Genomic DNA, 27,935 nt, shown 5'->3' with positions numbered 1-27,935 from the left:
TCTGTTATCATTTATTATTTTGCATGACTCCATAAGAGCATCTTCTAATGAAAACTCATGGTTCCTTATCCTGTTTTGCCAACCGGAACTTCCCTTCTGCAAAGGGTACAAATCCTCCAAGAGGAAATTGCTGCTTTTATACCTGAGCAACTTCTACTCCATCCCCCCATCCCCCCAAACCAATGAGTAATTTGCAGCCAACATTATTCATTACTAACTTTAGTATTCAGGGACTCGTATTTTAGACGGTTTCCTCTAAAAAAGTCCATTTGCACTTCCTATGTGACTTCCATATGCCGGAGGCTTTCTGGCGCGAAGACACCCCCGCATCTTTGCGGACGCGGCCGTGCAGCTTTCTGGCGGTGGAAACTACATTTCCCAGTGGTCTATTCGTCTGCGCGCAATCCTCTTTCCCCGCTCCCAGAGGCATCGCGGAAAAACTAACGACGCTTCGCGGGGAAGTGTGGGTGGGAGAAATAAAGGGCTGACAGGCGAGGCCCTGCAGCGCCGGAGCACCCCAAAATGTCTCGGAGGCAGGAGGAGCAGAGAGGGGGCGCGCCCTTGATGGCGGAAGGCAAGTCGGACGCAGAGGTTAGGCTCATTCTGTACCACTGGACACATTCTTTCAGCTCTCAAAAGGTAAAGGCCTCTGCTGGGGTGGGCGGCGCGGATCGGGTTTCAGCACCGGGACAGCTCCCTCAGGGCTCTCCCTGGTACTCCGGCGCGTCTAGAACCAGGCCTCCAAAGCCCTAACACGGGCGGGCACTCCCTGGAGGACAGGGATGCGCCTTGTGGGGGAGCACAGAGAATTAGTCTGAGATGGAAAGGCTATGACTCAGGCTTTGCCACTCATGAAATGCGACAGAAAAGCATCACTTTAGGTATTTGGGCCGGAGGCCTTGTCCCCTGGGCCTTGGAGAGTGAGGCAGAGGGAAGCGCCTTCATGCAACCGCATAATCTACAGTTCCTTCTTTTTCTTGTACGCATTCATTCTCTTCAACAAGGCCTAGCACATCTGTATATCAGATTCTTCTCTGGGGAGGACACATACTTAGGTTTAGGACGGAAAGAAAGTAGTGGTGATGGAGAGTCACTGTGGAATGAATTTAGCCAGAATTATTTTCAATCTTTTTTTTTTGTCCTTTCTAATATATAGGATTAAGACCCGCTAGAATATATCTCACTTGTTAATTCCTAGAATAGGAATAGTTAAAAAGAATGTTGATAATAATAACTTAGGGAAGCACAGAAAGGCTGCTTAATAGTATCCAGGGATGTCATTTAATTGAAAGCCTACATGTGTTGTAGTAACCAGTGTGAACTCTTTCAGGTGCGCTTGGTAATTGCTGAAAAGGCATTGAAGTGCGAGGAACATGATGTAAGTCTGCCCCTGAGTGAGCACAATGAGCCTTGGTTTATGCGTTTGAACTCAACTGGAGAAGTGCCTGTCCTTATCCACGGGGAAAACATTATTTGTGAGGCCACTCAGATCATTGATTATCTTGAACAGACTTTCCTGGATGGTAATGTTAAGGCTATTTGTGATTTTTTGGATTTACTTTCAACACAGATATATGTCTGTCTCCCTCCCTCCCTCCCTCCCTTTTTTCCTTCCTTCCTTCCTTCCTTTTTTCCTTCCTTCCTTCCTTCTTTTCTTCCTTCCTTTTTTTCTTTTGGTTTTATGGTGTTGGTTTCATGCTAAAAACCTTTTCCATTTCCATAAGCACACAAATATAAAATAGGTCGATACCATAAATTTTATGTAAGCCAGCATAACTCTATTTAAAATGTTTTATATAAACTGCAAATTTAATGTTGGAACTTCCCTTTTAAATTCAGAGGTTTTCCTCTGCGGCTGTGGGGTTTGTGGTGGTGAATTTTTATCCTGGAAAGTTCATGACCACTTGAAATGTACACTACGAAAACCAGTTTTCTCTACCAAATAGTTCCATCTTAAAAACAATAGGAGGGAAAAAGGGGAAAAGAGGAATAAAACTTAGGCAAGGGAGAATAGAATGTTGGTATATTTGGAGAGCTTTGCCCTGTGACTTCTCTATAGTATGAATTTTATATCTTTTGTAAGGAATTATAGCACTTAAATTTGTATAGTGCTTTTAAGTAATAATCATTTATTGACAGTCTGTTTTATGTTAGGCATTTTATAATTTCTGTTCTATTCAGTCTTCAAAAGAACCCATCTGAGACAGGCATGATAGACTAGTTATTCCATTGTAATTGATGAAGGAAAACAGGGGTTGCCTAAGGTAATACAGCTATTTTATGGCAAAGTAGGGCTGGAATGGAAGTCTTTCAAATCCATATCTTCATATTATACTAGCTGTCTCCCATAGTCATTGCTACTTCCATATTGTCTTGCTTGATCCCAATGACAATCCTTTGAGGTGAACTATAGCTTCAATATTTGCCCAAGATTATATAGCTGATCACTGGCATAATTGAGAGAACAGAAGGCTCCTTTCAGCTGAGGACTCTTCTGAAATAGAAGCTGCATGAGATCCAGTTACTTTTCATCTGCCTCTAGTTATGTTGATGTTAATTGGGCAGGATAAAACCAGAATATAACTCCAAATTAGTAGGCCAAGAATGTCTGAGGTACTTAGAAAAATAGGTATGGGACCTAAAAGTGTGTGTAGGGAACCCCAGGGAATTAGATTGGCAATGGGGCTGCCTCTATTCTTATTCCAAGTGTTTGGTTCTCTAGGATTCTGATTGGAGATTTTAGAGGTGGCCATTGATCTAAACCAGAGAGTTTAATGAACTGTTTTCTCTTTTATCCTTATGTCTATATGCTGGAGACTATACTGAAAATGGTGGCTAATTGATTTAAGACAATTTTTCTTAACCTTGAGCTTTTTGGAAATGGACAAGTCTGCTAAATAATTTGTATTTCTTGGGAAAAGTGGTTATAATAATATGAATAAAACAAAATTACTGTATAAGAATTCCATTTTAAATAACCAAAAATCTTAAAAAGATACAGTAAATGGAAAATCATGTTTAAATGTTTTGTTGGCATCCCTTGAACTACTCCTACTCCTACTGCCATTCTCCTGCTCCTCCTCTCCTTGCATTGTTTCTCCTTTAAGGTATTCAGTAATATAAAGTATGTTACTTTACAACATAGTAATGTTAATAATTATTAGGTTTTCTTAAAGTTTTCCTTTTGCTTTGATCATATAAAAACAAAACTAAAATACATTCTGACTCCTACTCAAAGAAGGGAAATATTAAGTTCTACTTACTACTTATGGAATCAGAGGAGAAGGCACTGGGGCTTAATGTTAAATGAAAATATGGAAACTAAGGACTTTAATTCTGGCTATTCCAGTAGAATCAGTAAACAATCAAGAATCCCAGCTCTTAATCTGAAGCTATTGCTAACTTGTTGCATATCCTAGGTGACTTGACTTCTCTGTCCTCCTGGATTAGGTGATATAGTTTTATCAACTGCAGAGATAAAGCAAGGCCAGTCATTTTTTAGTTCACTCTTTTCTCTTTCCCAGGAGAGTTGTCACTCCATTGGAAAGGGTTAAAAGAAGATTAAGGGACCCAAAACCCATGGTAGATATGAAGACAGCAAGAAAATAGTTATATAAAGGCTACTCTAGTCTATGGGGAAAGTTTATCCCAATGTATTAAAATAAAAAATAAACATTCATGTGTTACCACAATTACCATTAAGATAATTTATATTTGTCATTAAGAACCCATGGAGATTAGGAAAAGAGCCAGACAAGACAGATGTTAATCCCAATTGTCAAGGACGGGAAAAGGTAAATTCTACCAATCCTTGCTACTTAAAGTGTGTTCCATTGACCAGCAGCATTGGTATCACCTTGGAGCTTGTTAGAAATGCAGAATCCTAGACTCTACTGCAGCTCTCTTGAATCATAATCTGCATTTTAACAAGATCCTGAAGTGATTCATATATACATTAAAATTTGAGAAGCACTTACTGTGTGTTAAGTAATTGCTTAAACTTTAAGCAGCACTATAAATTAGTTATACACACACACACACACTCGCACACACATATATGTAACTTTAGAGTATCTCAGTTAAAAGGAACCAGCTTAAGTTTTACATTACTGAAGAATGGCTTTAACACTTAAAAAAATGAATCCATTGTATACTGGGCATGGTTCTATATGTAATGTATCTGAAGTAGAGCATTTGCGATTACTTCTTAAGATACCCTTATGGAACAAAGGAGCCAATATGGCTGGATAAAAGTAGTGCACATTTTCAGATGAACAAACCACCGTGTTAAAGAATATTCATTTATAAATGAACACAAGGTTGCCCATTTAGCTAAAGACTTATATAATTTTGTTACATTTATTTCAATTACTTGTAGACCACTGTAAATACCATAAGATCAAGCTAGTGTCTGTCTTATTAACAGTTGCGTCCCCAGTGCTTCATATGGTGGATGTTCTCTAACAGGAGCTTAATAAACACTTTTGAATGATTAAAATGAATGAACTTTTGAAGATAGACATCAGCCTGGACAGGGATCTCTACTGGTGTTCTTACAAGTTTCTATTCTCTGACTTGAGCCTAATAATTCTATAAATGACTTAAATAAAGACATTGTGGAAATACTGTTACATTTGTGGATGACAGAAGCTGGGATAGTTAAAATAATGACTAGTTTGTGAAATGCTTGTCATGGGACAATAAAATGGAAAAATAATGAAGATAAAATTTAACAAGGCTAAATGTAGTATGTGAATTAAAAAAAAATCAGCTGCGTTAATGAAGGATGGGAGACCTGGCTTGCTAAAAAGTTATTGATTAAAGCTAATAACAAAAGGCTGGTATGATCTCAAGTTGTTTTAAAAGTATAGCTTCTATCTAGAACATGGCAAATTGTGAACTGGTCAGAACATGCAACATTTTGTCCAATTATGTGTGGAACTTTGAGGAACATTTACAACTTAGAATAAGAAGTGAATGGATTTCACAAGACATATAGTTAGTTGCCCATGATTGTAATAGGAGACTTTAAGTATATTCATTCATGTACAATATAGAGTATGGTCAACTGGTATCTCCTTTGCTGTTATTTGCCGTCCCTTATTAGTTTACCAGCTGGGGATTATATTAAAAATGGTTTTGCTGACCTGTAGACATTTCTCAACATTTGTGTGTAATCAGTATTTACATCCTTATGCTTTTGGGATAAGTCCATTAAATAATTGGTAGTTTGGTGTTAGTAACTTGGTAGCGAAGGCAATCCTCTTCAAGTCTTAGCCTAAAAAAAAAATTAATTTCTAAATTGGATGATGGCTATGCTCGATTTTTAAAAAAATTTTATTTTTATTTAAGTAGTTGTTACACCCAGTGTGGGGCTCGAACTCATGATGCCAAGATCAAGAGTCATGAGAACCTCTGACTGAGCCAGCCAGGCACCCCTTGATTTTTTTTTTTTTTTTGAAAGCAGTACTGATGTAGACATCAGTGGTATTCCTGAGGTCACCATTTGGGTCAGAAGAAGAATTTAGAAGTACTCAATTATGGGCGCTCAACCAAAGGCTGGCAAAGAACAATCTCTTTATTCATTCTTTTAATAGCTATTTTTTGGGTGTTAATTGGTGCAAGGACCTGAGATATTTCAAAGATCCCTAAATCATTAGAAGCTTACTAATCTTCAAAGATAGTTTCATTCTGTAAACTTGATAATACCAAATCTGTCTTTAATACATGCATGTGCTATTATTACTACTCAGTTTCACTGACTCCTTTTCATATATGTGACACCTTTTTCTCTTCGGGCTTATAATGAAGAGTAGATATGTTAAAGCATGCAATTGATTAAACTAGATGAGGTGTGATACTAAGCAAACTAGGGAAACTCAGGAATAGTGGATGTAACAAATGAATATATGCACTAATATAGATTTTAAAATCTAGATATTTCTTACACTACTCATAACCTCTTTCAGTGAATTTAATTTGGCCACTAGATAATAAAAAAAGTAAGTCTGAAATAACTACAACTATTTATTACTGCCGAATGACTCAGTGGTAATCTGGAATCAGGGATGTCATATGGTGAATACAGAATTTTGGTAATATATGAGTTCTCTGAAGATCATGTCTCATGTCTTTGGTTTATATATACCTAATTTATTCTTAGGAAATAGAATTTGGTTTGGAAATAAAGTATTCTGGTATGATATTAAAGTATTATATGTAAGTCTCATTAGGAAATATATTTTGTGGATAAGATTTTGTCAATATCTATTGAAAATCAACTCATTTTAAAAACATTAATTCTGAAGTCACTGTTACATTAAAAATGCAGTTATTTAGGTAAGAGTTTCCAACTTTTTCAATTTTTATCTATTAATAAAAGCCTCATATATAGTTGGATAACTTTATATGTCTTTTAGCACATCAACTAAACTTATAGATTAGCACAAAGGTTCTAACCAAGTGCGGAGAAAATATGGTATGTGGTAAGGAAAAAGAAAATGAGCATTTAAAACTCATGATTGTGCCAATAAAGGGACTTATAAAGTTACCTTTTTTTTTTTTTTACTCTTTGTCCAATTTTAGTGGACAGGTCGGGGTGTTAAAATGTAAAGTTTCTAATTCCACATTATGTGTTAACAATGATTGGAACAAACTGATGAAGTCTTGCCCCTCAATTACAAATGTTTCTGTTCAAAGTCTTAAGTATAATACCATTTAAGGTATAAAATTTTTTTAAAATAATGCTATAAATTTGTCTTTCTCAGAAAATCATGGCTGCATATAATGAACTTCTATAATTTGACACCATTTTTTTTCTCATCTGTGTTTAGATTTGATTGTTCCAGTTCTACAGTTGTGACAGCTTTGAACTGTAGTCAGTTTGTAACCATAACTTTTGCTTTAGGTCATAACTTATTTACCATTTTTATTATATTTTTTAATAGGGTGGTGTTTGACTAGTTGAAAGGTACAGTTTTATTCAACTACCTGATGCATATTATCTTATACAGCAGTGTTATCACTAAGTGATCTAAGTAAAATAAAAAATCCACAAGGGGATAAAGATAGGAATGAAGCCTCTTTTCATTGAATTAATAATAATAAGGAAGAGCTGAAAGTTATTCAAATAGACCTGTGGGGGGAGGGAGTCTTTCTTGAAAACAGGGCATAATTATGCCTTCTTTATCTGCCATCACTGGGGAACATGGGAAATCAGAGCAGTCAATGTAGGAAAATAATGGAATCTTATGCCTATAAGCTCCTACATTCTTTTAATTTTTTGCTTTTGGGGAAACTGTTTTTTTTTTTTTTTTTTTTTAATGGCTCCAGGTCATTGTTATTCTACTGAGCAATGCAGGGACTGGAGACAGTATGGAGCTGTTTGTCCCTGTTAAATAGCTGCAGAATGCTTTTATTGTATCTTTTCTTTCTCATTTTAAAAAACTAGTTTTCTCTCATTATCACATCTTTCTGCTTTATGTCTATCTGCATTTGCCTAAGTTTAGGTGCAGTACAAGACCTGCCTTGTCTCCTATTCAGTTCTTCTAGAAAGTCTGGTCTTCTGCCAATTTACTTGTTTATTTTTATTTATTCTTCCAGCTTAGTCACTTATTCTGGTTTCCAGTATAGCAACCCTATTCCCTAATGCTGGAAACTCTTTTCAGTGCTTGCTTCTTTTTTTTTTTTTTTTAATTTTTTTATTGTTATGTTAATCACCATATATTACATCATTAGTTTTTGGTGCAGTGTTCCATGATTCATTGTTTGTTCATAACACCCAGTGCTCCATGCAGAACGTGCCCTCCTCAATACCCATCACCAGGCTAACCCATCCCCCCACCCCCCTCCCCTCCAGAACCCTCAGTTTGTTTTTCAGAGTCCATCATCTCTCATGGTTCGTCTCCCCCTCTGACATACTCCCCTTTTCTTCCTCTCCTGCTATCTTCTTCTTTTTCTTTTTTCTTAAAATATGTTGCGTTATTTGTTTCAGAAGTACAGAACTGTGATTCAACAGTCTTGCACAATTCACAGCGTTCACCGTAGCTCAGTGCTTGCTTCTTAAAAGTCCTCTGATTCTGTGCCCTTTCTCTGTAAGCCTTCTACTGCTTTTTCACTCCTGACTGGGGTAGAATACCAAGAACAGCCTTTTTTTTTTTTTTAAGTAATCTCTACACCCAATGTGGGGCTCGAACCCATGACCCCGAGATCAAGAGTTGCACACTCTACCGACTGAGCCAACCAGGCGCCCCTTTTTCTTTTCTCTTTTTTAAAACATTTTATTTATTTATCAGAGAGAGAGAGAGAGAGAGAGAGAGAGCACAAGCAGGGGGAGCGGCAGGCAGAGGGAAAAGCAGGCTCCCCACTGAGCAAGATGCGGGGGGGGGGGGGCTGGATCCCAGGACCCTGGGATCATGACCTGAGACAAAGTCAGACGCTTAACTTACTGAGCCACCCAAGCATTCCTCTTTTCTTTTCTTTTCTTCTTTTCTTTTGTCTTCTCCTCTTCTCTTTTCTTTCTTTCTCTCTCTCTCTTTTTCTTTTTTTTGTGCGTGTTACAACAAAAGTACTTTATGGAAGGACTGGGAAATAAAATAGAATGAGAGTGAGAGGGAAGGCCTGTATTCAAATTCAAAGGAAATTCCCAACTGCCTTTTGAAAAACTCTGTTCCCAGAGGCAGTGGGCACTATTGTGCCCTGGTGTTGAGGAGGACAGTGACAGCACATTGCAGGTGTTGCCATGGAGGTGTTGGAAGAGAGACAGTGAGGCTGGATGAGAACTTCGCTTCAGTGGGAATCTCATGCTCTGACAAAGTGTTATAGGAGATAGTTATGTAGTAACAGTGTCCTGAGTAGAAGAAAATTATTTTCGTGGATTTAAACATTTATCTTCCTTTGAAGAATTTGGGCTTAGCCGGATGGAACCTCCCCAGAAAGCAATTACCAGACAGTGTTTTTCCTGCTCTTATTCAGTTTCCCAGAAGGAAGTCGTATTCTCTTCTGAAGACAAACCCCAGGCCTGGCACCAGAAAGTAGCCTGAGCTAGTGGCCATAAACTTAACTACTTGGAAGCATTTCAAAACGCTGTACCATTTTTTGTTATTAATTTGGGGTTTTGGGACCCCCCCCAGAGCAGTGGTTCTTAAACTTTTTGGTTTCCGGGCCCCTTTATCATAAAAATTATTGAGAACATCAGAAACCTTTTATGGGGTATATCTATCAATATTTGCCAAATTAGAAATTAAAACAGAAAAATTTAAAACACACGAATACACAAGCCCACATGTCATTAACTGTCAGAGTGATAGGGCCATCACATGTCCTGTAGCTTTTGAAAAACTCTGCTGTATCCTTGATGGAGAATAAGTGAAAAAGCAATTAACACTGTAGCATTACTATAAAAGTAGCTTTAAGTCTGTGGACCCCCTGAGAGTGTCTAGGGAAAGCCCAGGGATTCTTAGACCACACTTTGAGAACTGTTGCTCTTAGTGGTCTATGAATAGAATTCAGGAGATTTGACATCCTAGAGGGGGAAAAAATTATATCTTCACTAATTTCCAACAGAAACTTATTACTTCATCTCATTTCCAATGTAGGCATAAACCACAGCAATATCAGGAGTGCCTGTGACATTGTTACCAATAGAAATCACAGATATGTTCATAGTATATCAGGTTATGGAGTTATCTTAAAAATAACTTATGCTTATAGCTACTTTGAAATTATGGTAGTTATTAGACCTGCTGCTAGATCCTGTTAATGAATTAATAAAAGGCACCCATATTAATATTTTATAATTTAAAATTAATTTGATTAACATATTCAATATAATCTATTTCTTTTGCAATCCTGTATCTTGTATGTTTAAGAACATTATTTTGAGAAGAGGTCGGTGGCACACAAAAAGTTAAGAACTCTTCAGTATTTCAAGGACCGTAGAAGGACTCCAGTCTGTTGTCCTCACGGAAATGTCTCCTAGGCATTGGTTAGGATCCTACTGATAATACCGAGATCCTGAAAGGTCAGCAAGGAAGTGTGCTGTAGTTGGGTAAATCCACTGTTGACAAGCAGTATGTGGCTGACACTTCATTCTCAGTTATTCCAATGCAGACTTCAGAATTGGACTCCCCAGCAGGGAATTAGATATTTGCCCACTGGTTTGAGGGGTAATCCATCTTATTTTTTCTTAGAGAATCAGAAATAGTCTGTTGGCTTAGAAAGCTTGTTCCACTTGGATTATGGCATTATGAGATCTTGTCTGAAATGCTCTGCAACCAATTCTGAATTGTCAACACTTATGAATGAGTGTGGGATGCTCAAAAGGATTCTAAATTAAATAGCCCAAACTAAGAAATAAATGAATAAAATTGAGGCTATTCTTTTCACTTGTTGGAATAAGCTCATTGGCATTTTTCCGGAGCAGTTTGAGAGTCAGAAGTAGAAAGTGTTTCTGAAGGGACGTAGTCCTGATCTTTGGATCATGTGGTTCATTTTTATTCTTCTTGGATAGTCTCTGAAATGTAACCCCTTTGAAGATGTCACAATGATGTTATAAAGCAGGGCACTGCTTTAGGAATCAATGATTTTAGTTCTTGTTCTGCCTTTAATTAGCTGTGGTATCTTAGGAGAATACCTCAGCCTCTTGATCTCAGTGTCCTTGTTAACTGCTACAGAGCTTCTCCAGCTCAAATATTCTATGACAACTAGAAATTTGGAATATATTCATTGATTGAAATTTACTGAACACCTACTATGAGCCAAATCTTATATTAGGCACTGGGAACTCAACAGAGAACAGTGCATGGTCCCTGCCCTCAAGTAATCTAGAGTCTAGGGTTTAACCAGCAAACAGGATTTATGTAGAACACACTTTCTAGACAAAATATTAGAAATTCATGGTGAATTCTGTGAAGACTGTCAGTGCACATTCATATAACATCAAAAGGGTCACTTTTGGTATTAATTGGAACCTAGGAAAAAGTGGTCTCTGATTAATGAGCTTTCATGCACCTATCCAGCCTTTATCAATGTCCTAAAATGTATGAGACATTATGAGAGACAGTGAATCACAGGCTCACTACCCTGAAGAAGCGCATAGGGCAAAAAGATACAAACAACCAATTAAGGTGATAAGGCTATGATGGTATACGTACAAAGGTATTTTTGCATGTACAGAGGAAGGCACACCTGACCCAATCAGATATTGGTTGTAGGAGGTTAGGGAATGTTCCTTAGAGGAGTTGGCATAAATAACTGGACCTTGTGGGTTGAGTTGCAGTTTGTAAGGTAGAGAAGTGAGAGAATTTCAGTGTGATCATGGTTTGGGGTCTAGTCTGATACATCAGTCCATTTCAAATTTTGAATGTCTGGGCTGGGGAGATATCATCTTTTAAATGCCTTGATGTAATATTGAAAACACTGATAAGGGGGTTTGGGTTTTTCATTTTGCTTTTGGATGTAACCTCTCATTTGTAACTTTTTCTTTAATGTTTATGTGTATGTTTTTAGAAAAAACACCCAGGTTAATGCCTGATAAAGGAAGCATGTATTACCCACGGGTACAACATTATCGAGAACTACTTGACTCATTGCCAATGGATGCCTATACCCATGGCTGCATTTTACATCCTGAGCTAACTGTGGACTCCATGATCCCAGCTTATGCAACCACACGGATTCGCAGTATGTAACAATCTTAAAGACTTGGAATTTTGTCTCAAAGTTCTTTTAATTCATTTTTGAGACTGGGCATATCTCATGAAGACTTGGGGACAGTGTTGTGTTGTTAAGTTTGCTTCATGGATGTTCATGTTACAGATCAATCCATGCACCAGTCAGATTAATCTGTGCTTCATCTGTTCAGCTGGACACTTATTGTCTATAGGAACTGATTTTCCAGCTCTTGGCCTTGAGGGCCAAGCTTGAGTAAAACTCAAGAATAGCCTGTGGAAAAGTAAATAACATAACATGTTCTCATAGAAGATGGACTAAGAATCATGAAATCTGGAATCTGCTGGGGATTATGGGTAACTGAGTTCACATTTCTGGTCCTTAATTTTTGCTTCATTATGTGAGGGAACTGGACTACAGGCTGTCCAACCATTTGTCTACCTCTAAGTTCAGTGATTTGAGATTTATTAAGATTGAATTGTGATATTCAACCCTCTCCTTTTCTGAGGACAGAGTATGGTCAGTGCTTGGGATGTGGAAGAGAAAGTGTGTTCTATGGCACAGGTACCTGGGATAGGAAAGTAAGGGAAGGTGGCCGTGGTCAGACTCGGGGGGTGTTTGGCGAGGAACACTCAAACCCAGATCTTCTAATTCTAGAAACGACATTCTTTCCATTACATCGTCTCTCACCTTTATAATCCTCCTATGCTGTTTTTCTTTCCTTTTGATTCTTCTCCTTCTCTCGTCTTCCATCCCCGCCCTCCTTCTCCCCTTCCCGCTTTACCTTCTTGTTCCTCCTTCTCTTCACAAGTACTCATATGATGTGAAACGGGTGGTCTCAATATAATTCCATCACCTGGAGTTAATATTTTTTTTTTAAAATCAGGCTTTTTTTCTTCTCGTCGTATAGAAGTCCATTAACAAAACTTGAAAGGTATTGAAAGGTAGAACCACCACTGTGCACTGAGCTCTTCCGACGTGCTGGGCCTCGTTCTAAGTGCTTTCCTGGATGTCTCACATTTAATCCTTAGCCTGTGCAGCAGATACTCTGATAGTTCCATTTTGAGTCTGAGGAAACTGAGGCACAGAGAGGGTAAGTCTAAGGCAGAGACAGGGCATAAACCCCAGAGCTCATGCTCTTACCATGGAGTTTCCTAGCTTCCCCTTGTTTCTTGTCTAGAAGGGAGGAAATAATTTCCTATTTTAAAAATGATTTTATTATCAGGCCAAATTGGTAACACAGAATCTGAACTGAAAAAACTTGCTGAAGAAAACCCAGATTTACAAGAGGCATACATCGCAAAACAGAAGCGACTTAAAGTAAGTAAACCAGGCTGTCCGCCATTGACATCCACTGTTTGTATTAAATGTTCTACTTTTGGTAAAGTTTCACTATTTCTAGAACATCTCTTAAATATTTGCAAATCACCAGTGCACATTACCTTTGGCTTACGCTGTGCTTTTAGGAAGAATTTTTCTTTCTTAGATTTGATATTCAAACCTAATGACAGTTGCTTGAAAGGCAGATATTGCTCATGCTGATTGCCGAGGCAAGTTGTAAAATGAAAAAGCAAGTTCATGATACATACTAGGCATCTGTCATTTCAGGTTTTCTGCCACTTTAAGGCCTAGCTAGACCTTTAGGACTTTAATACCAATAGGGCAGGCAATTGGCAAGTTTGTTCTTCTATTATACTCCCCTCCCTTCTCTCATTTTTTTTTCTTCTTACATTTCACCCATTTCTTCCACCTCCAACCCCCACCTCTGGCAACCACCAATCTGTTCTCTATGAGCTTGGTTTTTGTTTTGTTGGTGGTGTTGTTTTTAGATTCCACATATAACAGAGATCCTACAGTATATGTCTTTGACCTATTTCACTTAGCATAATTCCCTCGAGGTCTATTTTTGTTGGTGCAAATGGTAAAACTTCATTATTTTTTATGGTTGAATAATATTCCATTGTGTATATATTACCACATCTATTCATTCATCCATCCATGGACACTTAAGTCTTGGATATTGTAAATGAACCTGCAACGAACATGGGAGTGCATATATCTTTTTGAGTTAGTGTTTTCATATTCTTTGGGTAAATACCCAGAAGTGGCATTGCTGGATCATATGGTGGTTCTATTTGTAATTTTTTGAGGAACCTCAATACTGTTTTCCATTGTGGCTGCACCAGTTTACATTCCAACTAGTAGTGCGTGATTGTTCCCTTTTCTCCACATCTTTGCCAACACTTATTTCTTGCCTTTTTGATCATAGCCCTTCTAACAGCTGTGAGGTGATATCTCATTGTGGTTTTGATTTGCATTTCCCTGATAAGTGATGTTGAGCATCCTTTTATGTACCTGTTGGCCATCTATATGTCTTCTATATGTCTTCGATTCAGATCCTCTGCACATTTTAAAATCAGATTGTTGTTTTGCTATTGTGTTGTAGGAGTTCTTTATATATTTTGGATGCTGTTAGCCCCTTATCAGATACATAATTTGGAAGTATTTTCTCCTATTTAATAGGCTGCCTTTTCATTTTGTTTTTGGTTTCCTCTGTCATGCAGAAACTTTTTAGTTTGATGTAGTCCCCCTTGTTTACTTTTGCTTTTGTTGCTTTTGTTTTCGGTGTCAGATTAAAAAATTGTTGCCAAGACCTACATCATGAAACTTACCACTTCTGTTTTCTTCTAGGAGCTTTATGGTTTTAGGTCTTATGTTCAAGTCTTTAATCCATTTTGAGTTAATTCATTCTGACTTGTCTGCCTCCTAAGGAGCAGGGCTTTGCTTCGTCTGTTACAGTCAGCCTTTCTCTTTCTGGTGATTCTTTCCTCAGGGCCCAAGAACACACACAGGCTTCACCCATATTAAAAATGTAGCAAATATCAACACTCCTCACCCTCCTCAACTTCCCATTTTCCTTTATCTTATCTTAGCTAAGTGAGCTGCTTAAAAGAAATGCCTGCACACACAGCGCTCCTTACTTTCCACTTTGGTCTTTAACTCACTGCATTCAGGTTTCTTCCTCAGGCCTGACCCTTCAGTTTTTCATTCCTCGAAAGTTGCTGAAGTTCCATTCATTCATTGGGGGTTGAAAGGAGTCTCTTTGTGCCCCTTGCATTCTTGGCCATCGCTGGTCATCTGGTCCCACAGGAGTTGCCAGTAGACCAGTGGGTCTGGCCCATGGAGTATTCTCACAGCCAGAGCATTTTTCCCTCAGGTTTGCTTTGGCGTTAACATTATTCTCTATCTCCTCATTGCCTTGGATAAAGAGGCTCCAACTCTAGAAGAGTTTATATCTGCTTTGCTCTGTATTGATTGTTTTTTGCAGGCATAAGTAACCTATTTAGTTATTTTTGCTAATTAGTCAAAGCTGCTTGACCATGACAATGTCAAATATTTGAAGAAAATTCTTGATGAATTGGAGAAAGTCTTGGATCAGGTTGAAACTGAGTTGCAAAGAAGAAATGAAGAAACCCCAGGTAGGTTCTCATTTGTGTGTGTGTGTGTGTGTGTGTGTGTGTGTGTGTGTGTGTGTGTGTGTGTGTTTTCATTCTCTTTTGCTGGATACCAGGCATATTTATGGTAATATTCTAAGATTTTACCGAAAACATTCTGTAGTCTGTTTTTTATTATTTTTATTCACGGGCAGTTTAAATTATCATGGCAACAATAATACCGAACTCAGCAAAACCCAGGTGTCTAATGGTAACCCAATGTGTGTCTATGTGAAATGTAACTGGTGGAGGATTTTTCTGCACAATTTAAAGTTATGGTTGAGAGGTTCCTACTTAGCCTGTTTGACACATTTGTAATTACAGTAGTTCATTTGGTTGAATAACCTGAGTAATTGCTTGAAAGCTCCTTCTAGTTTTTTTCCCTAGGCAGGGAGAATACTTCCAGTCTAAAGTATAAAATGGCTGGGCTGTGTATATCTGCAGGCTGGCTGGTGAGCATCCCAATATTGTACCTGTGAACCTAACTGCACTATCCAGCCATTGCCTAGGTGCATGCACATGGACCATTTGTGCTATTCTAATTGGCAACAAAGTTGAAGACTGTGTTACATGAAACTTGTTTCACAGTAGGAACTTTCTTTTGCTTTACATAAGTAACTAGGAGCAGCAATCACTGAGTGACATTTCAGGCCCAATTTTATGGATTTTCCTAAAGCTCACCTGCTGTTTTCCTAAGCTAAGAGGAAAGATCTGTTGACTCCTCTGGCTTGGAGGTTCTCAACTCCTCAAAATCCTTTTCAATATCAAAGACCAACTTTGAGCTCAGGTGGCTCCAGTCTCACCCAGGGATAGGTGACGGACATATCAAGCAAATCTCCCTTAGCTTGCGCTACACTGGCATGGACTTTGTCTTAGGATAAAATTACTCACTGAGTATGATTGTCAAGAAAATGTACCATGGCCTTCATCATTTGCTGTACTCAAACTTGCCCTCAGGACCGAGACAAAAGATGCCAGCTAGAGTCTATCTGTATAGCTCTTGCCCCTAATTCTCCATGTCCCTCTCTCTGATTAGAAGAGGGCCGCCAGCCTTGGCTCTGCGGAGAATCCTTCACCCTGGCGGACGTCTCTCTTGCTGTCACATTGCATCGACTGAAGTTCCTGGGGTTTGCGAGGAGAAACTGGGGAAATGGAAAGCGACCAAACTTGGAAACCTATTACGAACGTGTCTTGAAGAGAAAAACATTTAACAAGGTTTTAGGACATGTCAACAATATATTAATCTCTGCAGTGCTGCCAACAGCATTCCGGGTGGCCAAGAAAAGGGCCCCAAAAGTTCTTGGCACTACCCTTGTGGTTGGTTTGCTTGCAGGGATGGGATATTTTGCCTTTACGCTTTTCAGAAAGAGACTTGGCAGCATGATATTAGCACTGAGACCCAGACCAAATTATTTCTAGTCTTATAGGGATCTAGTGGTGGCCACTCGTCCAGCCATTCAACTAGACCCTTGTATACTCTTCCAGGCCCAGGGAAGAATGACCCTAGGCAATTAGTAAAAAGTATAATTTACTTTACTCTTTGGGTAGTTTTGTGGGGAGAGGAGGTAATGAAAATGTTTTTGTGGGCTGGTAACTTTGAAATTACTTATTTGCAAACCTGAACTAATCCATCCTTAAAACATGTGCAAGGTCAAGATACAAATGTGCTGACAGAGAATTAGACCTTTAACTCAGAATGCCAGTTCAAGTTCTGAATTATTTTTTGGGAGGAGTTTCTTACTATGAGCAGACGGTAATAATCTGTGATTGCCCATATCTCTTCATCTGAGATGATCTGGATGTGCTGAGTGTTGAGCAGTTAGCAACATTTTCCACTGGAATTCAGAAATCATCTTTGTTTCACAACCTGGGTTCAGACAGCAGTGGGGCACAACAGTGCTTCACATGATCATTGTTAGATCCAGGCAGAAATAAGAGAGACAAAGGGAACAGGGAGAGGGAAAAGAGGGAAAATGAAGTCTATATAGTGGAGAGCAGTAGAAGGCAACCTCCAGGTGCCTCCAATGCCACTCATGGCCGCCTGTCTCCTTAGTAAGCATTAGACTACTTGTGGCCACTGCCCACATATCCTCCTATACTTAAGACCTTGAAAAGAGGACTGGGGAGTTACTGGTGGGAGTGGACTGGAGAAAATTCTGGGCTTTACACTTACAGCACCTCATCCAGCCTTAGTATTAATTTTAAATGCATCTGAATCACACTCATTGTTTTAATAAGATTAGCTGCTTATATACTTGGGTGTGAAATGCCCACTGGAACATGTCTGCCTAGCATTTACATAAAAATCTTAAGTGCTATAAAATGGTTCCTTTCCTTTCCTCATAGTTCCCCAATTGGATGGTGCCTGTGAACTATCATTCCTTTGGACTTTTGTGTCCAGTCACTGGGGGTCTTGGCTTCTACAGCCCTTTTTAGCACACAAATGGAAGTCAGGTGAATATCCCAGCTAATCACTAACATGGCATGTGGCTGGGAAGTGGGTATTTTAATGATCTGGAAGTATTAAATATGCCCATTCTGTATATGAAGAGGCTGGTGTGTTAAAAAAAAAACACAAAAGCGTTGCCTAGACCTTGCATCTGTTTATTGTCATTAACAAGGCCTTAAAAGGTTAAAGAGAAAGAGAAAGGTCTAGTCTTAGCCCATGGAAATTAATTTAGGGGAAATGAAATAAGTTGATAGTGATGTCCACTTATATTCATTTATGTATGTCTAGGCATTTCAGGGGGTACCTCAGTCCATCTGGAGGGACAATCCCAGTGTGTCCCATGAACAACCATGGAACTGCATCATACAGTTTGTGCTCAGGAAAAAATGTTCATGGTGACAGGAAGATACAGTTTCCCTGGAGCTGGCCTGAGGGAGTTGGGGGATAGTTTTAGATCTCTGGCTGGAAGCATGTATAATGATGAGCTGAGGTTCCAGCAAACAACAAAAGCTTATTTGGATTGCCTCAGATTGGCTATGCAAAACAGCCAAAGAATGTACTGACTTTTTCATTAACAGGAAACAGTCATACTTAGGAAATGACTTTTTGATGGTAAAATGAGTCTATAATTCCATTTCATGAATCAGTTGTTTTAGAAAATCTTGAAATGGATATTCCTTGTTTACAAAAATTAATAACATCTCAGTGTAAACTCAATACAACAATAATTAACAGACTGGCAGCTTTTCTAATGTCTTAATATTGCCCCTCAGTGCATTGTCATAGAGACTGGCTGGATTTGTTTATTGCTGGCACATTCCAATTCATGTTCCGAAAAGAGCCACAATACTGATTATTTAGTAGCTCATCGTGTTTCAGAGATCTTTATATCACCCTGTTAGAAGCCAGAATTCAGACAGGAAGAGAACAAAATTGGATTTTTATAAAAATCTACAAAAGGTATTTACCTATGGAAAGGTTGTTGATTAAGAATAAAGATTAGAAGCCCAGTGCTGGCTTTTCTTAAATATTATTACTGAGTCAGAGAAAGTCTACCAGGAAGTGTAATCTTCTGATATAGTTTCATTGGAAATATGCTTGTGTCAATATTAAAGATGATACATCATAGTGATTTCACTTGTTTCATGGATACCCTTGCGTTTAGACTTAGAAAATGTTTGGGGTCATAATGCCCACTAGATGTCGCTGTTCACACAGTGGTCTGAGATTGGGCATTAGGTTCAGCAAGCTTTCTAAAATGGCTCAAGTGAAGATAAATATTAATGACCTTAGTTTCTGAAATGAGGGCATCTTGATCAGATCATTCGTCTGTAAAAAAGCTTGAGGCACATGTAGTATTGATTTCTAATGCTTTGGAAGGGATAACAGTATCGCACAAGGTCAGGCTAAACATATACTCTTAGCAAAATAAGCACTTTTGTCTATTTTTTTCACGATCATTGGTGACTGACCAGTGTGCTCCTCACTTTTCAAGGTTTGTATAAATATCAAAATTATAAAAATGCCTGAGGTATTAAATTTAGGTTGACTATGTATGACTTAATACATAAATACTATTTTATTGTTATTGCAATTACATGCCTTTTGAATCGATTTCCCTTAATTGCAGATAGTTGTAAATGTTTGCTTGATTTTTAGTGATTATTGACACCAGAATTGTAGATATTTTGGTGTTGTTGAATGTAATAGATCAAGTTACTATTCTGCCTGTAAGATCAATAAAAGTAAATGGATAATCAATATGAACTGTCTACAAGTATTAATTTTATAATCTTTTTAAAGAAAAACAGATTTCATTTAAAATCAAAGCATACTGTGGTAATTGGAAAGAATAAAATATGCAGAAGTTAGATATTAAAGATATTTAGCTACAGGATGCCATATTTTCCTTATAATAATTACTGACTCACGATTTATTTAAATACACACAATTTTATCATTAAAATGAGTGGCAGCTTAAAGAATAACATATTGCTGTGGGGTGCCTGGGTGGCACAGTCAGTTAAACGTCCAACTCTTGATTTTTGGCTCAGGTCATAATCATCATGATCTCAGGGTCATGAGATTGAGCCCCATGTGGGGCTGCACACTCAGTGCAGTTGGCTTGAGTTTCTCTCTCCACCTGCCCCACTGTGCTCTCTCTCTCCCCCCCCCGTAAATAAATAAATAAATCTTAAAAAAAAAAGAATAACATGTTGCTCTTGATCATTAAAGAGGTTCTTTTGCAGCTACCTAACGGGATAGGCATGAAAATGACAAATACCAAGAAAATACTGTTTTTTCAAAATAGTTTTGTTATATGTTCACTTGGTTTCAAAGATTACTTTTATGATATTTATGTATATTTTTCATATAGCTAATTCTTTTTTGTTGAGTTTTAGATTATGAATATTCAACTTACCATCCATATTTCTAGACTTGGCCATTATTCTAATCATCAAATAGAAACTGAATGCTATTTTTGTCTGACAATGAACAAAGCAAATGAGAACCTAATTGACTTTATTTTCCCTGCATTTGCAAGCAAAACAAAAAGCAACAATATTGAATACCCATGGAAAGTCAAGTGATATATAATTCTGTTGTCTACTCAGAAAAGGGAAAAACACCACAGTAAAGACACAAAAGTCAAATTAATGCAATGAATAAATTAGTATTTAGTCATACCTTTCATATTGTTTATGCCAAATATTTCACTGATTTATATTGTTATTCTTTACGTATTCGTATCAGAATGTCTTGATTTTCTAATTTACCACAACACTTGTGTTTTACTAGGTAGGGTAGAAGATTCCAAACCAAGTAAGGAAGTACAATTTTTAGAGTGAGGATAACAGTTTTAATTATGTATTTACATTGTGATAATGGAGAGTGGGAGAGAGAAAGAAAACCCACTTCATGGCTTAGAAGAGTAGTGCATTGAGGAAAGCAGTATGTTGTATTACTTAATCTGAGTTGAGCCCTGGAATTTTGTCCTAGGAGGGAGGAAAGACTGACATATGGGTCACAAGGCAGCAGGGTAGAGCAGGCTCTGAGGTATAAAACAACAAGGCCATGTGGAGCTTGAGAAAAAACATACTTATAATGGGCCCTGATATACTCCGATTCCAGTAGGTGATGTATCTCATCATAAAGCTCCTTTGGGAAGGTTAGATGTTTATGTCTTCAGTCTTGCACTATATGTTTATATATTGGCTCCTGGATTACAAGGTGCTGTCTTTAAACTCCCCTATTAAGAGAAATCAATAGTATGGATGAAAATATAAAGATGTTATTGAAATGTAATGCAAAAGATCATGTTTTTATGCTAACAGAAATATTCACATCCATATACATAAGTTAATTCCTAATCATATAGGTAATTTTTCAGGCATATGGCTAGTATGTATGCCTTTTTATATCATCAGATTAAGCTGTCTTTTGAATTTAAGAATCTGATATTCAACAAAGTCACTTACAAACATCAGATACACATAATAAAAATATGATATACTTTTAGCAATTCCACACAAGCTCAATGAATAAAAAAGTAAATATTTACATTGAAAAACTGATATGAACTAAAAATTATTAGCATTAAAAGCAGAGGTGGCTATGTTGTAAAATGGCCACAAATTCTGCTCCTTTCCTTGCAACGTGATGTTACAAATCCTCTTGTCAGAAATAGTATCCTCAGAACATGACTATATTAGTCACCTCACCCAGAAAGGAACTTACCAGAGATATTAGACATCAAGTAGCGATTAAAGTCACTAGAGGTCCTCATTAATACCTTGTTAATCCTGCAGGCAGAAGTAAGGACTATACCTTCAAGTAAGGCCTAAGTTAGAAAAGACTTTTTCAGTCTTGGCACTATTGATATTGTGGGCCAGGTAATTTTTGTTGTGTAGATATATTTTGTGTGTTGTGGGGTGTTTAACATCATTCCTGGCCTCTACCTACTAAATGCCAGTAGCTCCCCATTTATTCTCTATTTTGACAACCCGAACATCTTCAGATATTACCAAATGTCACTGGAGAGAAAATCATCTCCAGTTGGACACCTCTGCTCTACATTCACCCTAACAAAGCCTAAAACCAAACCCTGACAAAATCTTCAGGGGAGATAGATATTGGAGGTTGTATTCTGCCAAGTTAGAGAGCTTGGGAAATGTCTTAGGTTTCCACATATCCTCCATATCAAAGCATAAAATCAAACCTACACAATTTAAAGGTTTTATTAGCCAGTAATTGAACTCCCTACCAGAACAAGAATCAATACCCTTCAGAGAGAAAACAGAATCCAGAATCACTATAACATATCACTATCAATATCTAGTACACAATTAAAAAATTACCAGACACTGAAAGATACGGGAAAATAGGATCCATAGTCAATAAAAAAGGTAATAGTAAACAGAAGCAGAATGTGATGTGACTCAAATGTTGGATTTAGCAAAGACTTTAAAACACATAAGGACAATATATATTCATAGAATTAAAATAAAATGTAGTCTGAGCCAACAGATTAGGCCTTTGAGAAATGAAAATCATAAAAAAAAAACAAATAGGAAAGTATTGTAACTGAACTGAAAAATTCACTGGATAGGCTTCATAGCAGATGGGAGATGGTAAAGGAAAGATGGAGGAACAGAACCTCAGGGACACATGAATAATATCAACTCGTTTAATATATGTGTTATAGGAGTGCTAGGAAGAAAGAATGGGGGCAGAAACAAACAAATATGCGAAATTTCCTCAAATTTGATGAAAAATGTTGATTTGCAAATCAAGAAAAACACTGAATTCAATGAAAGATAAATATCAAGAAAGTTGCACTTAAGCATTGTTTGAACGAGCCAAGATGTACATCAACAGATGAATGGATAAAGAAGAGGTGGTATATATACACAATGGAATATTATGCAGCCATCAAAAGGAATGAGATCTTGCCATTTGCAACGACGTGGATGGAACTGGAGGGTGTTATGCTGAGTGAAATAAGTCAATCACGGAAAGACGTGTATCATATGACCTCACTGATATGAGGAATTCTTAATCTCAGGAAACAAACTGAGGGTTGCTGGAGTGGTGGGGGTGGGAGGGATGGGGTGGCTGGGTGATAGACATTGGGAAGGGTATGTGCTGTGGTGAGCGCTGTGAATTGTGCAAGACTGATGAATCACAGACCTGTACCTCTGAAACAAATAATACAATATATGTTAAAGAAAAAAGAAGAAGAAGATAGCAGGAGGGGAAGAATGAAGGGGGGGAAATCAGAAGGGGAGAAGAACCATGAGAGACGATGGACTCTGAAAAACAAACTGAGGGTTCTAGAGGGGAGGGGGGTGGGAGGATGGGTTAGCCTGGTGATGGGTGGGTGTTATAACAAACAATGAATCATGGAATACTGCATCAAAAACTAATGATGTAATGTATGGTGATTAACATAATAATAAAAAATAAAAAAAAAAGAAAATAGCCAGAAGAGAAAAAAGTCACATACCACTAACGTGAACAATAGAATGTTTGCTGAGTTCTTCTCAGAAACAGTGGATGTCATAAGACAATGGACATATGTGTAAAATGTTGATGGGGAAAAAATCCTCAGAATTCTATATCTGGAGAAAATATCCCTTAAAAAGTGAGTGAAATAAAGACATTTTCCTGATAAATGCAAACACAGTAACAAATTGGATCCAGTAGACCTGCAAAACCAAAAATATTAAAGGCATTCTTCAGACTAATGGAGGAATGAGATCTGATGGAAAACCAAATCTACAAAAAGTAAAAACTAAAGAGTGCTAGGAATGGCAAATAAGTGGGTGGTATAAAAGATTATTTTTATTACTTCATAATTTCCTTAAAAGGACCTGATTGTTTAAAACAAAACTAATAGCACTGTAAGGTGGACTTTATAATATATGTAGAAATAAATATATCACAAAAAGAAGCACAAAAGTAGGAGGTGATGGATAAATGAAATGATATTATTGTAAGACTGTTACATTTGTGGCATATGAAGTGTGAAGAGGGATGTGTCAAGGGCAAAGTAATAAGTGTCTAATGTGAAGTAGTACAATTCTGACCCCAAATAGATTCTAATAAGAATGCATTGTTGTCACTGGATGAATACTAAAAATTAATTTTATAAAAAGCTAAGAAACCAACAGAAGGGATAGAAATAAAATACCAATGAAAAGAGCAACAGAATGAAAAAACAGAAGAGGCAAATGGAAAACAACTAGCAAGGTGGTAGATATAAATACACTATTGCAATAATTATATTAAATGTAAATAATGTAAATTACATTCAATGTAAAATGTTCCAACTGAAGGTCAGATTTTAGATAAGAATGCAGGACACAAGTATATACAGCTATTAGAGATGCATTTTAAATTTAAAGATAATGTAAATTGAACATAAAAGGATGGAAAGTGCATATCAAAGGAAACCATCGACAAAACAAAAAGTCAACCTACTGAATGGGAGAAGATATTTGTAAATAGTATATCTGATAAGGGTTAATACCCAAAATATATAAAGAACTTATATGACTCAAAACCAAAAAACCAAACAATCTTATTAAAAAATGGGCAGAGGACCTTTTTTTCCAAAAAAGACATACAGATGGCCAGCAGGCACATGAAAAGATGCTCAACCTTACTAATCAGGGAAATGCAAATCAAAACCACTATGAGATAGTACCTCACACGGGTCAGAATGGCTAACATCAAAAAGACAAGAAATAACAAGTATTGGTAAAGATGCCGAGAAAAGAGAATTCTTGTGCACTATTTGTGGAAATGTAAATTGGCATAGCCACTGTGAAAAACAGCATGGAAGTTCCACAAAAAATTAAAAATAGAAGTACCATATGATCTAGTAATTCCATTGCTGAGTAGTTATTCAAAGAAAATGAAACACTAATTTGAAAAGGTATATGTACCCCTATGTTAACTACAGCATTATTTACAATAGCCAAGATACAGAAGCAATCCAAGTGTCCACTGACAGATGAATGGATAAAGAAGATATGGTGTATATATACAGAATGGAATATTACTCAGCCATAAATAGGATAAAATCTTGCCACTTGAGGCAATATGGATGGACCTAGAGGGTATTATGCTAAGTGAAATAAGTCAGAGAATGACAAGTACCATATAATTTCACTCATATGTGGAATTTAAGAAACAAAACAAAAAACCCATACAGACTGGCGCCTGGGTGGCTCAGTTGTTAAGCGGCTGCCTTCGGCTCAGGTGAAGGTGATTAAGAGGTACGAACCTCTAGTTTTAAAATTAATGTCACAGAGATGAAAAGTACAGCATAGGAAATAAGGTCAATAATATTGTAATAATGTTGTATGGTGACTACACTTATTGTGGTAAACATTCAGTATAGAATTGTCAAATAACTATGTTGTACACCTGAAACTAATATGATATCGTATGCTAACTTCAGTAATATGCTTTAAAAAAGGAATGAAAGTGATAAACCAGGCAAATGGCATAAGATAGCTGATGTGTTTATATTAATCTGAGAAAAAGTAGATTTTAAGACAAAGCATTTTCAAGAGATAAGGAGGTACATTTATAAATCACAAAAGGACCAATTCATTAGGAAGACATAATCATAAATATATATGTATCTAATAACAAAGCTTCAAAATTCATGAAGTAAAAACTGTAGAACAAATGGGAAAAAGTATTGGGGAGTTTAACACCACTTTCTCAGTATTCATAGAATTAGATAAAAATTAGTTTGATTACAGGTTATCAACCAACTTGAGCCAATTGACATTTATAAAACATTGTACACAATAACTGTGGAATGAACATTGTTTTCAAGTGCATATGGAATGTTCATCAAAGTAGACATAGACTAGACCATAAAAGAAATCTCAATACATTTTCAAAGACTGGTATATTACAGAGTATATTCTATGACTGTAACAGAGCTAAATCAGAAATAACTAAAATATTTAGAAATTGTCCAAACATTTGGAAATTAAATAACACATGTATAAGTATCCCACAGCTCAATGATGAAATTATAAGAGGCTAAGAAAATATCTTGATTTGAACGATAATAAAAGTACAACATATCAAAATTTGTGGGATACAGCAAAGGCAGTACTTAGAGGGAAGTATATAGCTTTAAATGGCTATAATAAAAGAGAAGGGAGGTTTAAAATTTTTAATGTAAGTTTCTAAGAGCTACAGAAAGAGTAAATTAATCTCAAAGAAGGAAAAAATAATGGAATCAATACATAAATCCATGATTTAAAAACAGGAAAACTAACAAAGCTCAAAATTCATTCTTTGAAAGATAAATAAAGTTGATAAACCCCAATAGGACAAATCAAGAAATAGAGAGCTAAATATAAATTACTAATATTCCTAATAGTTTATTTTTGCTTTTGTTTCCCTTGCCTCAGGAGACACATCTAGAAAGAAGTTGCTTTGGCTGATGTCAAAGAAGTTACTACCTGTGTTCTCTTCTAGGATTTTTATGGTTTCAAGTCTCACATTTAGGCCTTTTATCCATTTTGAATTTATTCTTGTGTATGGTGTAAGAAAGTGACCCAATTTCATTCTTTTGCATGTTGCTGTTCAGTTTTCCCAGCACCATTTTTTGAAGAGACTTTTTCCCATGGGATATTCTTTCCTGCTTTGTGGAAGATTAATTGACCACATAAGTTGTGGGTTCATTTCGGGGCTTTCTGTTGTGTTCTATTGATCTATGTGTCTATTTGTGTGCCAGTACCATACTGTTTTAATTACTACAGCTTTGTAATATAACCTGAAGCCTGGAATTGTGATGCCTCCAGCTTTGCTTCCCTCCCCACCCCTACCCCCCGCCCAAGTGGCTTTGGCTATTCAGGGTCCTTTGTGGTTCCATACAAATTTTAGATTGTTCTAGCTTTGTGAAAAATGCTGGTGGTATTTTGATAAGGATTGCAGTAAATGTGTAGATTGCTTTGGGTGGTATGGACATTTTTAACAGTATTTGTTCTTCCAATCCATGAGCATGAATGTCTTTCCATTTCTTTATGTTCTCTTCAATTTCTTTCATCAGTGTTTTATAGTTTTCGGAGTACAGGTCTTTCACCTCATTGGTTAGGTTTATTCCTAGGTATCTTATTGTTTTTGGTTCAATTGTAAATGGGATTGTTTTCTTAATTTCTCCTTCTGTTTCTTCATTATTGGTGAATAGAAATATAAAAAGCTTCTACACAGCCAAGGAAACCAGTAACAAAACTAAAAGGTAGCCTATGGAATGGGAGAAGATATTTACAAATGACATAGCTGATAAAAGGTTAATATCCAAAATCAATAAAGAACTTATAAAACTCAACACCCCCCAAAAATAATCCAATTAAAAAATGGGCAGAAAACATGAATAGACATTTCTCCAAAGATGACATAGATAGCCAACAGACACTTGAAAAGATGCTCAACATCACTTCTCAGGGAGATGCAAAACAAAACTACAATGAGATATCACCCTCACACCTGTCAGAATGGCTAAAATCAACAACACAAGAAACAAGGTGTTTGGTGAGGATGTAGAGAAAGGGGAAACCCTCTTGCACTGTTGGTGGGAATGCAAACTGGTGCAGCCACTGGAAAACAGTATGGAGGTTCCTCAAAAAGTTAAAAATAGAACTACTCTATGACCCAGCAATTGCACTACTAGGTATTTACCCAAAGAATACAAAAATACTAATCCAAAAGGATACATGCACCCTGATGTTTATAGCAGCATTATCTACAATACCCAAAATATGGAAATAGCCCAAGTGTCCAGTGACTGATGGGCGGATAAAGAAAACGTGGTATACACACACACACAATGGACTATTACTCAGCCATAAAAAAGAATAAAATCTTGCCATTTGTAATGATATGGATGGAGCTAGAGAGTGTTATGTTAAGCAAAATAAGTCAGAGAAAGATAAATGCCATATGATTTCACTCATAGATGGAATTTTAGAACCAAAACAAATGAGCAAAGGGAACAAAAAAGGGAGAGGCAAACCGAGAAAAGAGTCTTAACTACAGAGAACAAACTGATGGTTACAGGAGGGGAAGGGGGTGGGGGGATGGGTAAAACAGGTAGTGGGGATTATGGAGTACACTTGTTGTTATGAGCAGCGGGTGAGATATGGAACTGTTGAATCACTATATTGTACACCTGAAACTAATATTACACTGTATGTTAACTAACTGGAATTTAAATAAAAGCTTAAAAAAACAAAAAAAGTACCAGTATTGGAAATAAAAGAAGGAATACCATTATATTTCTTACCAAT

The 27,935-nt window shown here is 37.0% G+C and overlaps 1 protein-coding gene across 2 annotated transcripts; it reads left to right on the top strand.

The window, feature by feature from the left end:
• The first annotated feature begins 522 nt into the window (after positions 1-522).
• GDAP1 (ganglioside induced differentiation associated protein 1) lies at positions 523-16,583 on the top strand. 2 transcript variants are annotated; one of them, XM_028108452.1, is made up of 6 exons: positions 523-639; positions 1,331-1,523; positions 11,509-11,682; positions 12,896-12,990; positions 15,035-15,149; positions 16,201-16,583. In XM_028108452.1, exons 1-6 carry the CDS (start codon positions 523-525, stop codon positions 16,581-16,583), a joined length of 1,077 nt encoding a protein of 358 aa, XP_027964253.1. The 2 variants fall into 2 exon arrangements, with proteins under 2 accessions (XP_027964253.1, XP_027964261.1); XM_028108460.1 differs by lacking the exon at positions 11,509-11,682.
• The last annotated feature ends 11,352 nt before the right edge of the window (positions 16,584-27,935 follow it).

Source organism: Eumetopias jubatus, unplaced genomic scaffold (assembly GCF_037043125.1).
Source record: "Eumetopias jubatus isolate StellerSeaLion01/CBP00866 unplaced genomic scaffold, mEumJub1_p1.0 scaffold_4, whole genome shotgun sequence".
Lineage (NCBI taxonomy): Eukaryota > Metazoa > Chordata > Mammalia > Carnivora > Otariidae > Eumetopias > Eumetopias jubatus.
This window is presented reverse-complemented; position numbering and strand designations above follow the sequence as displayed.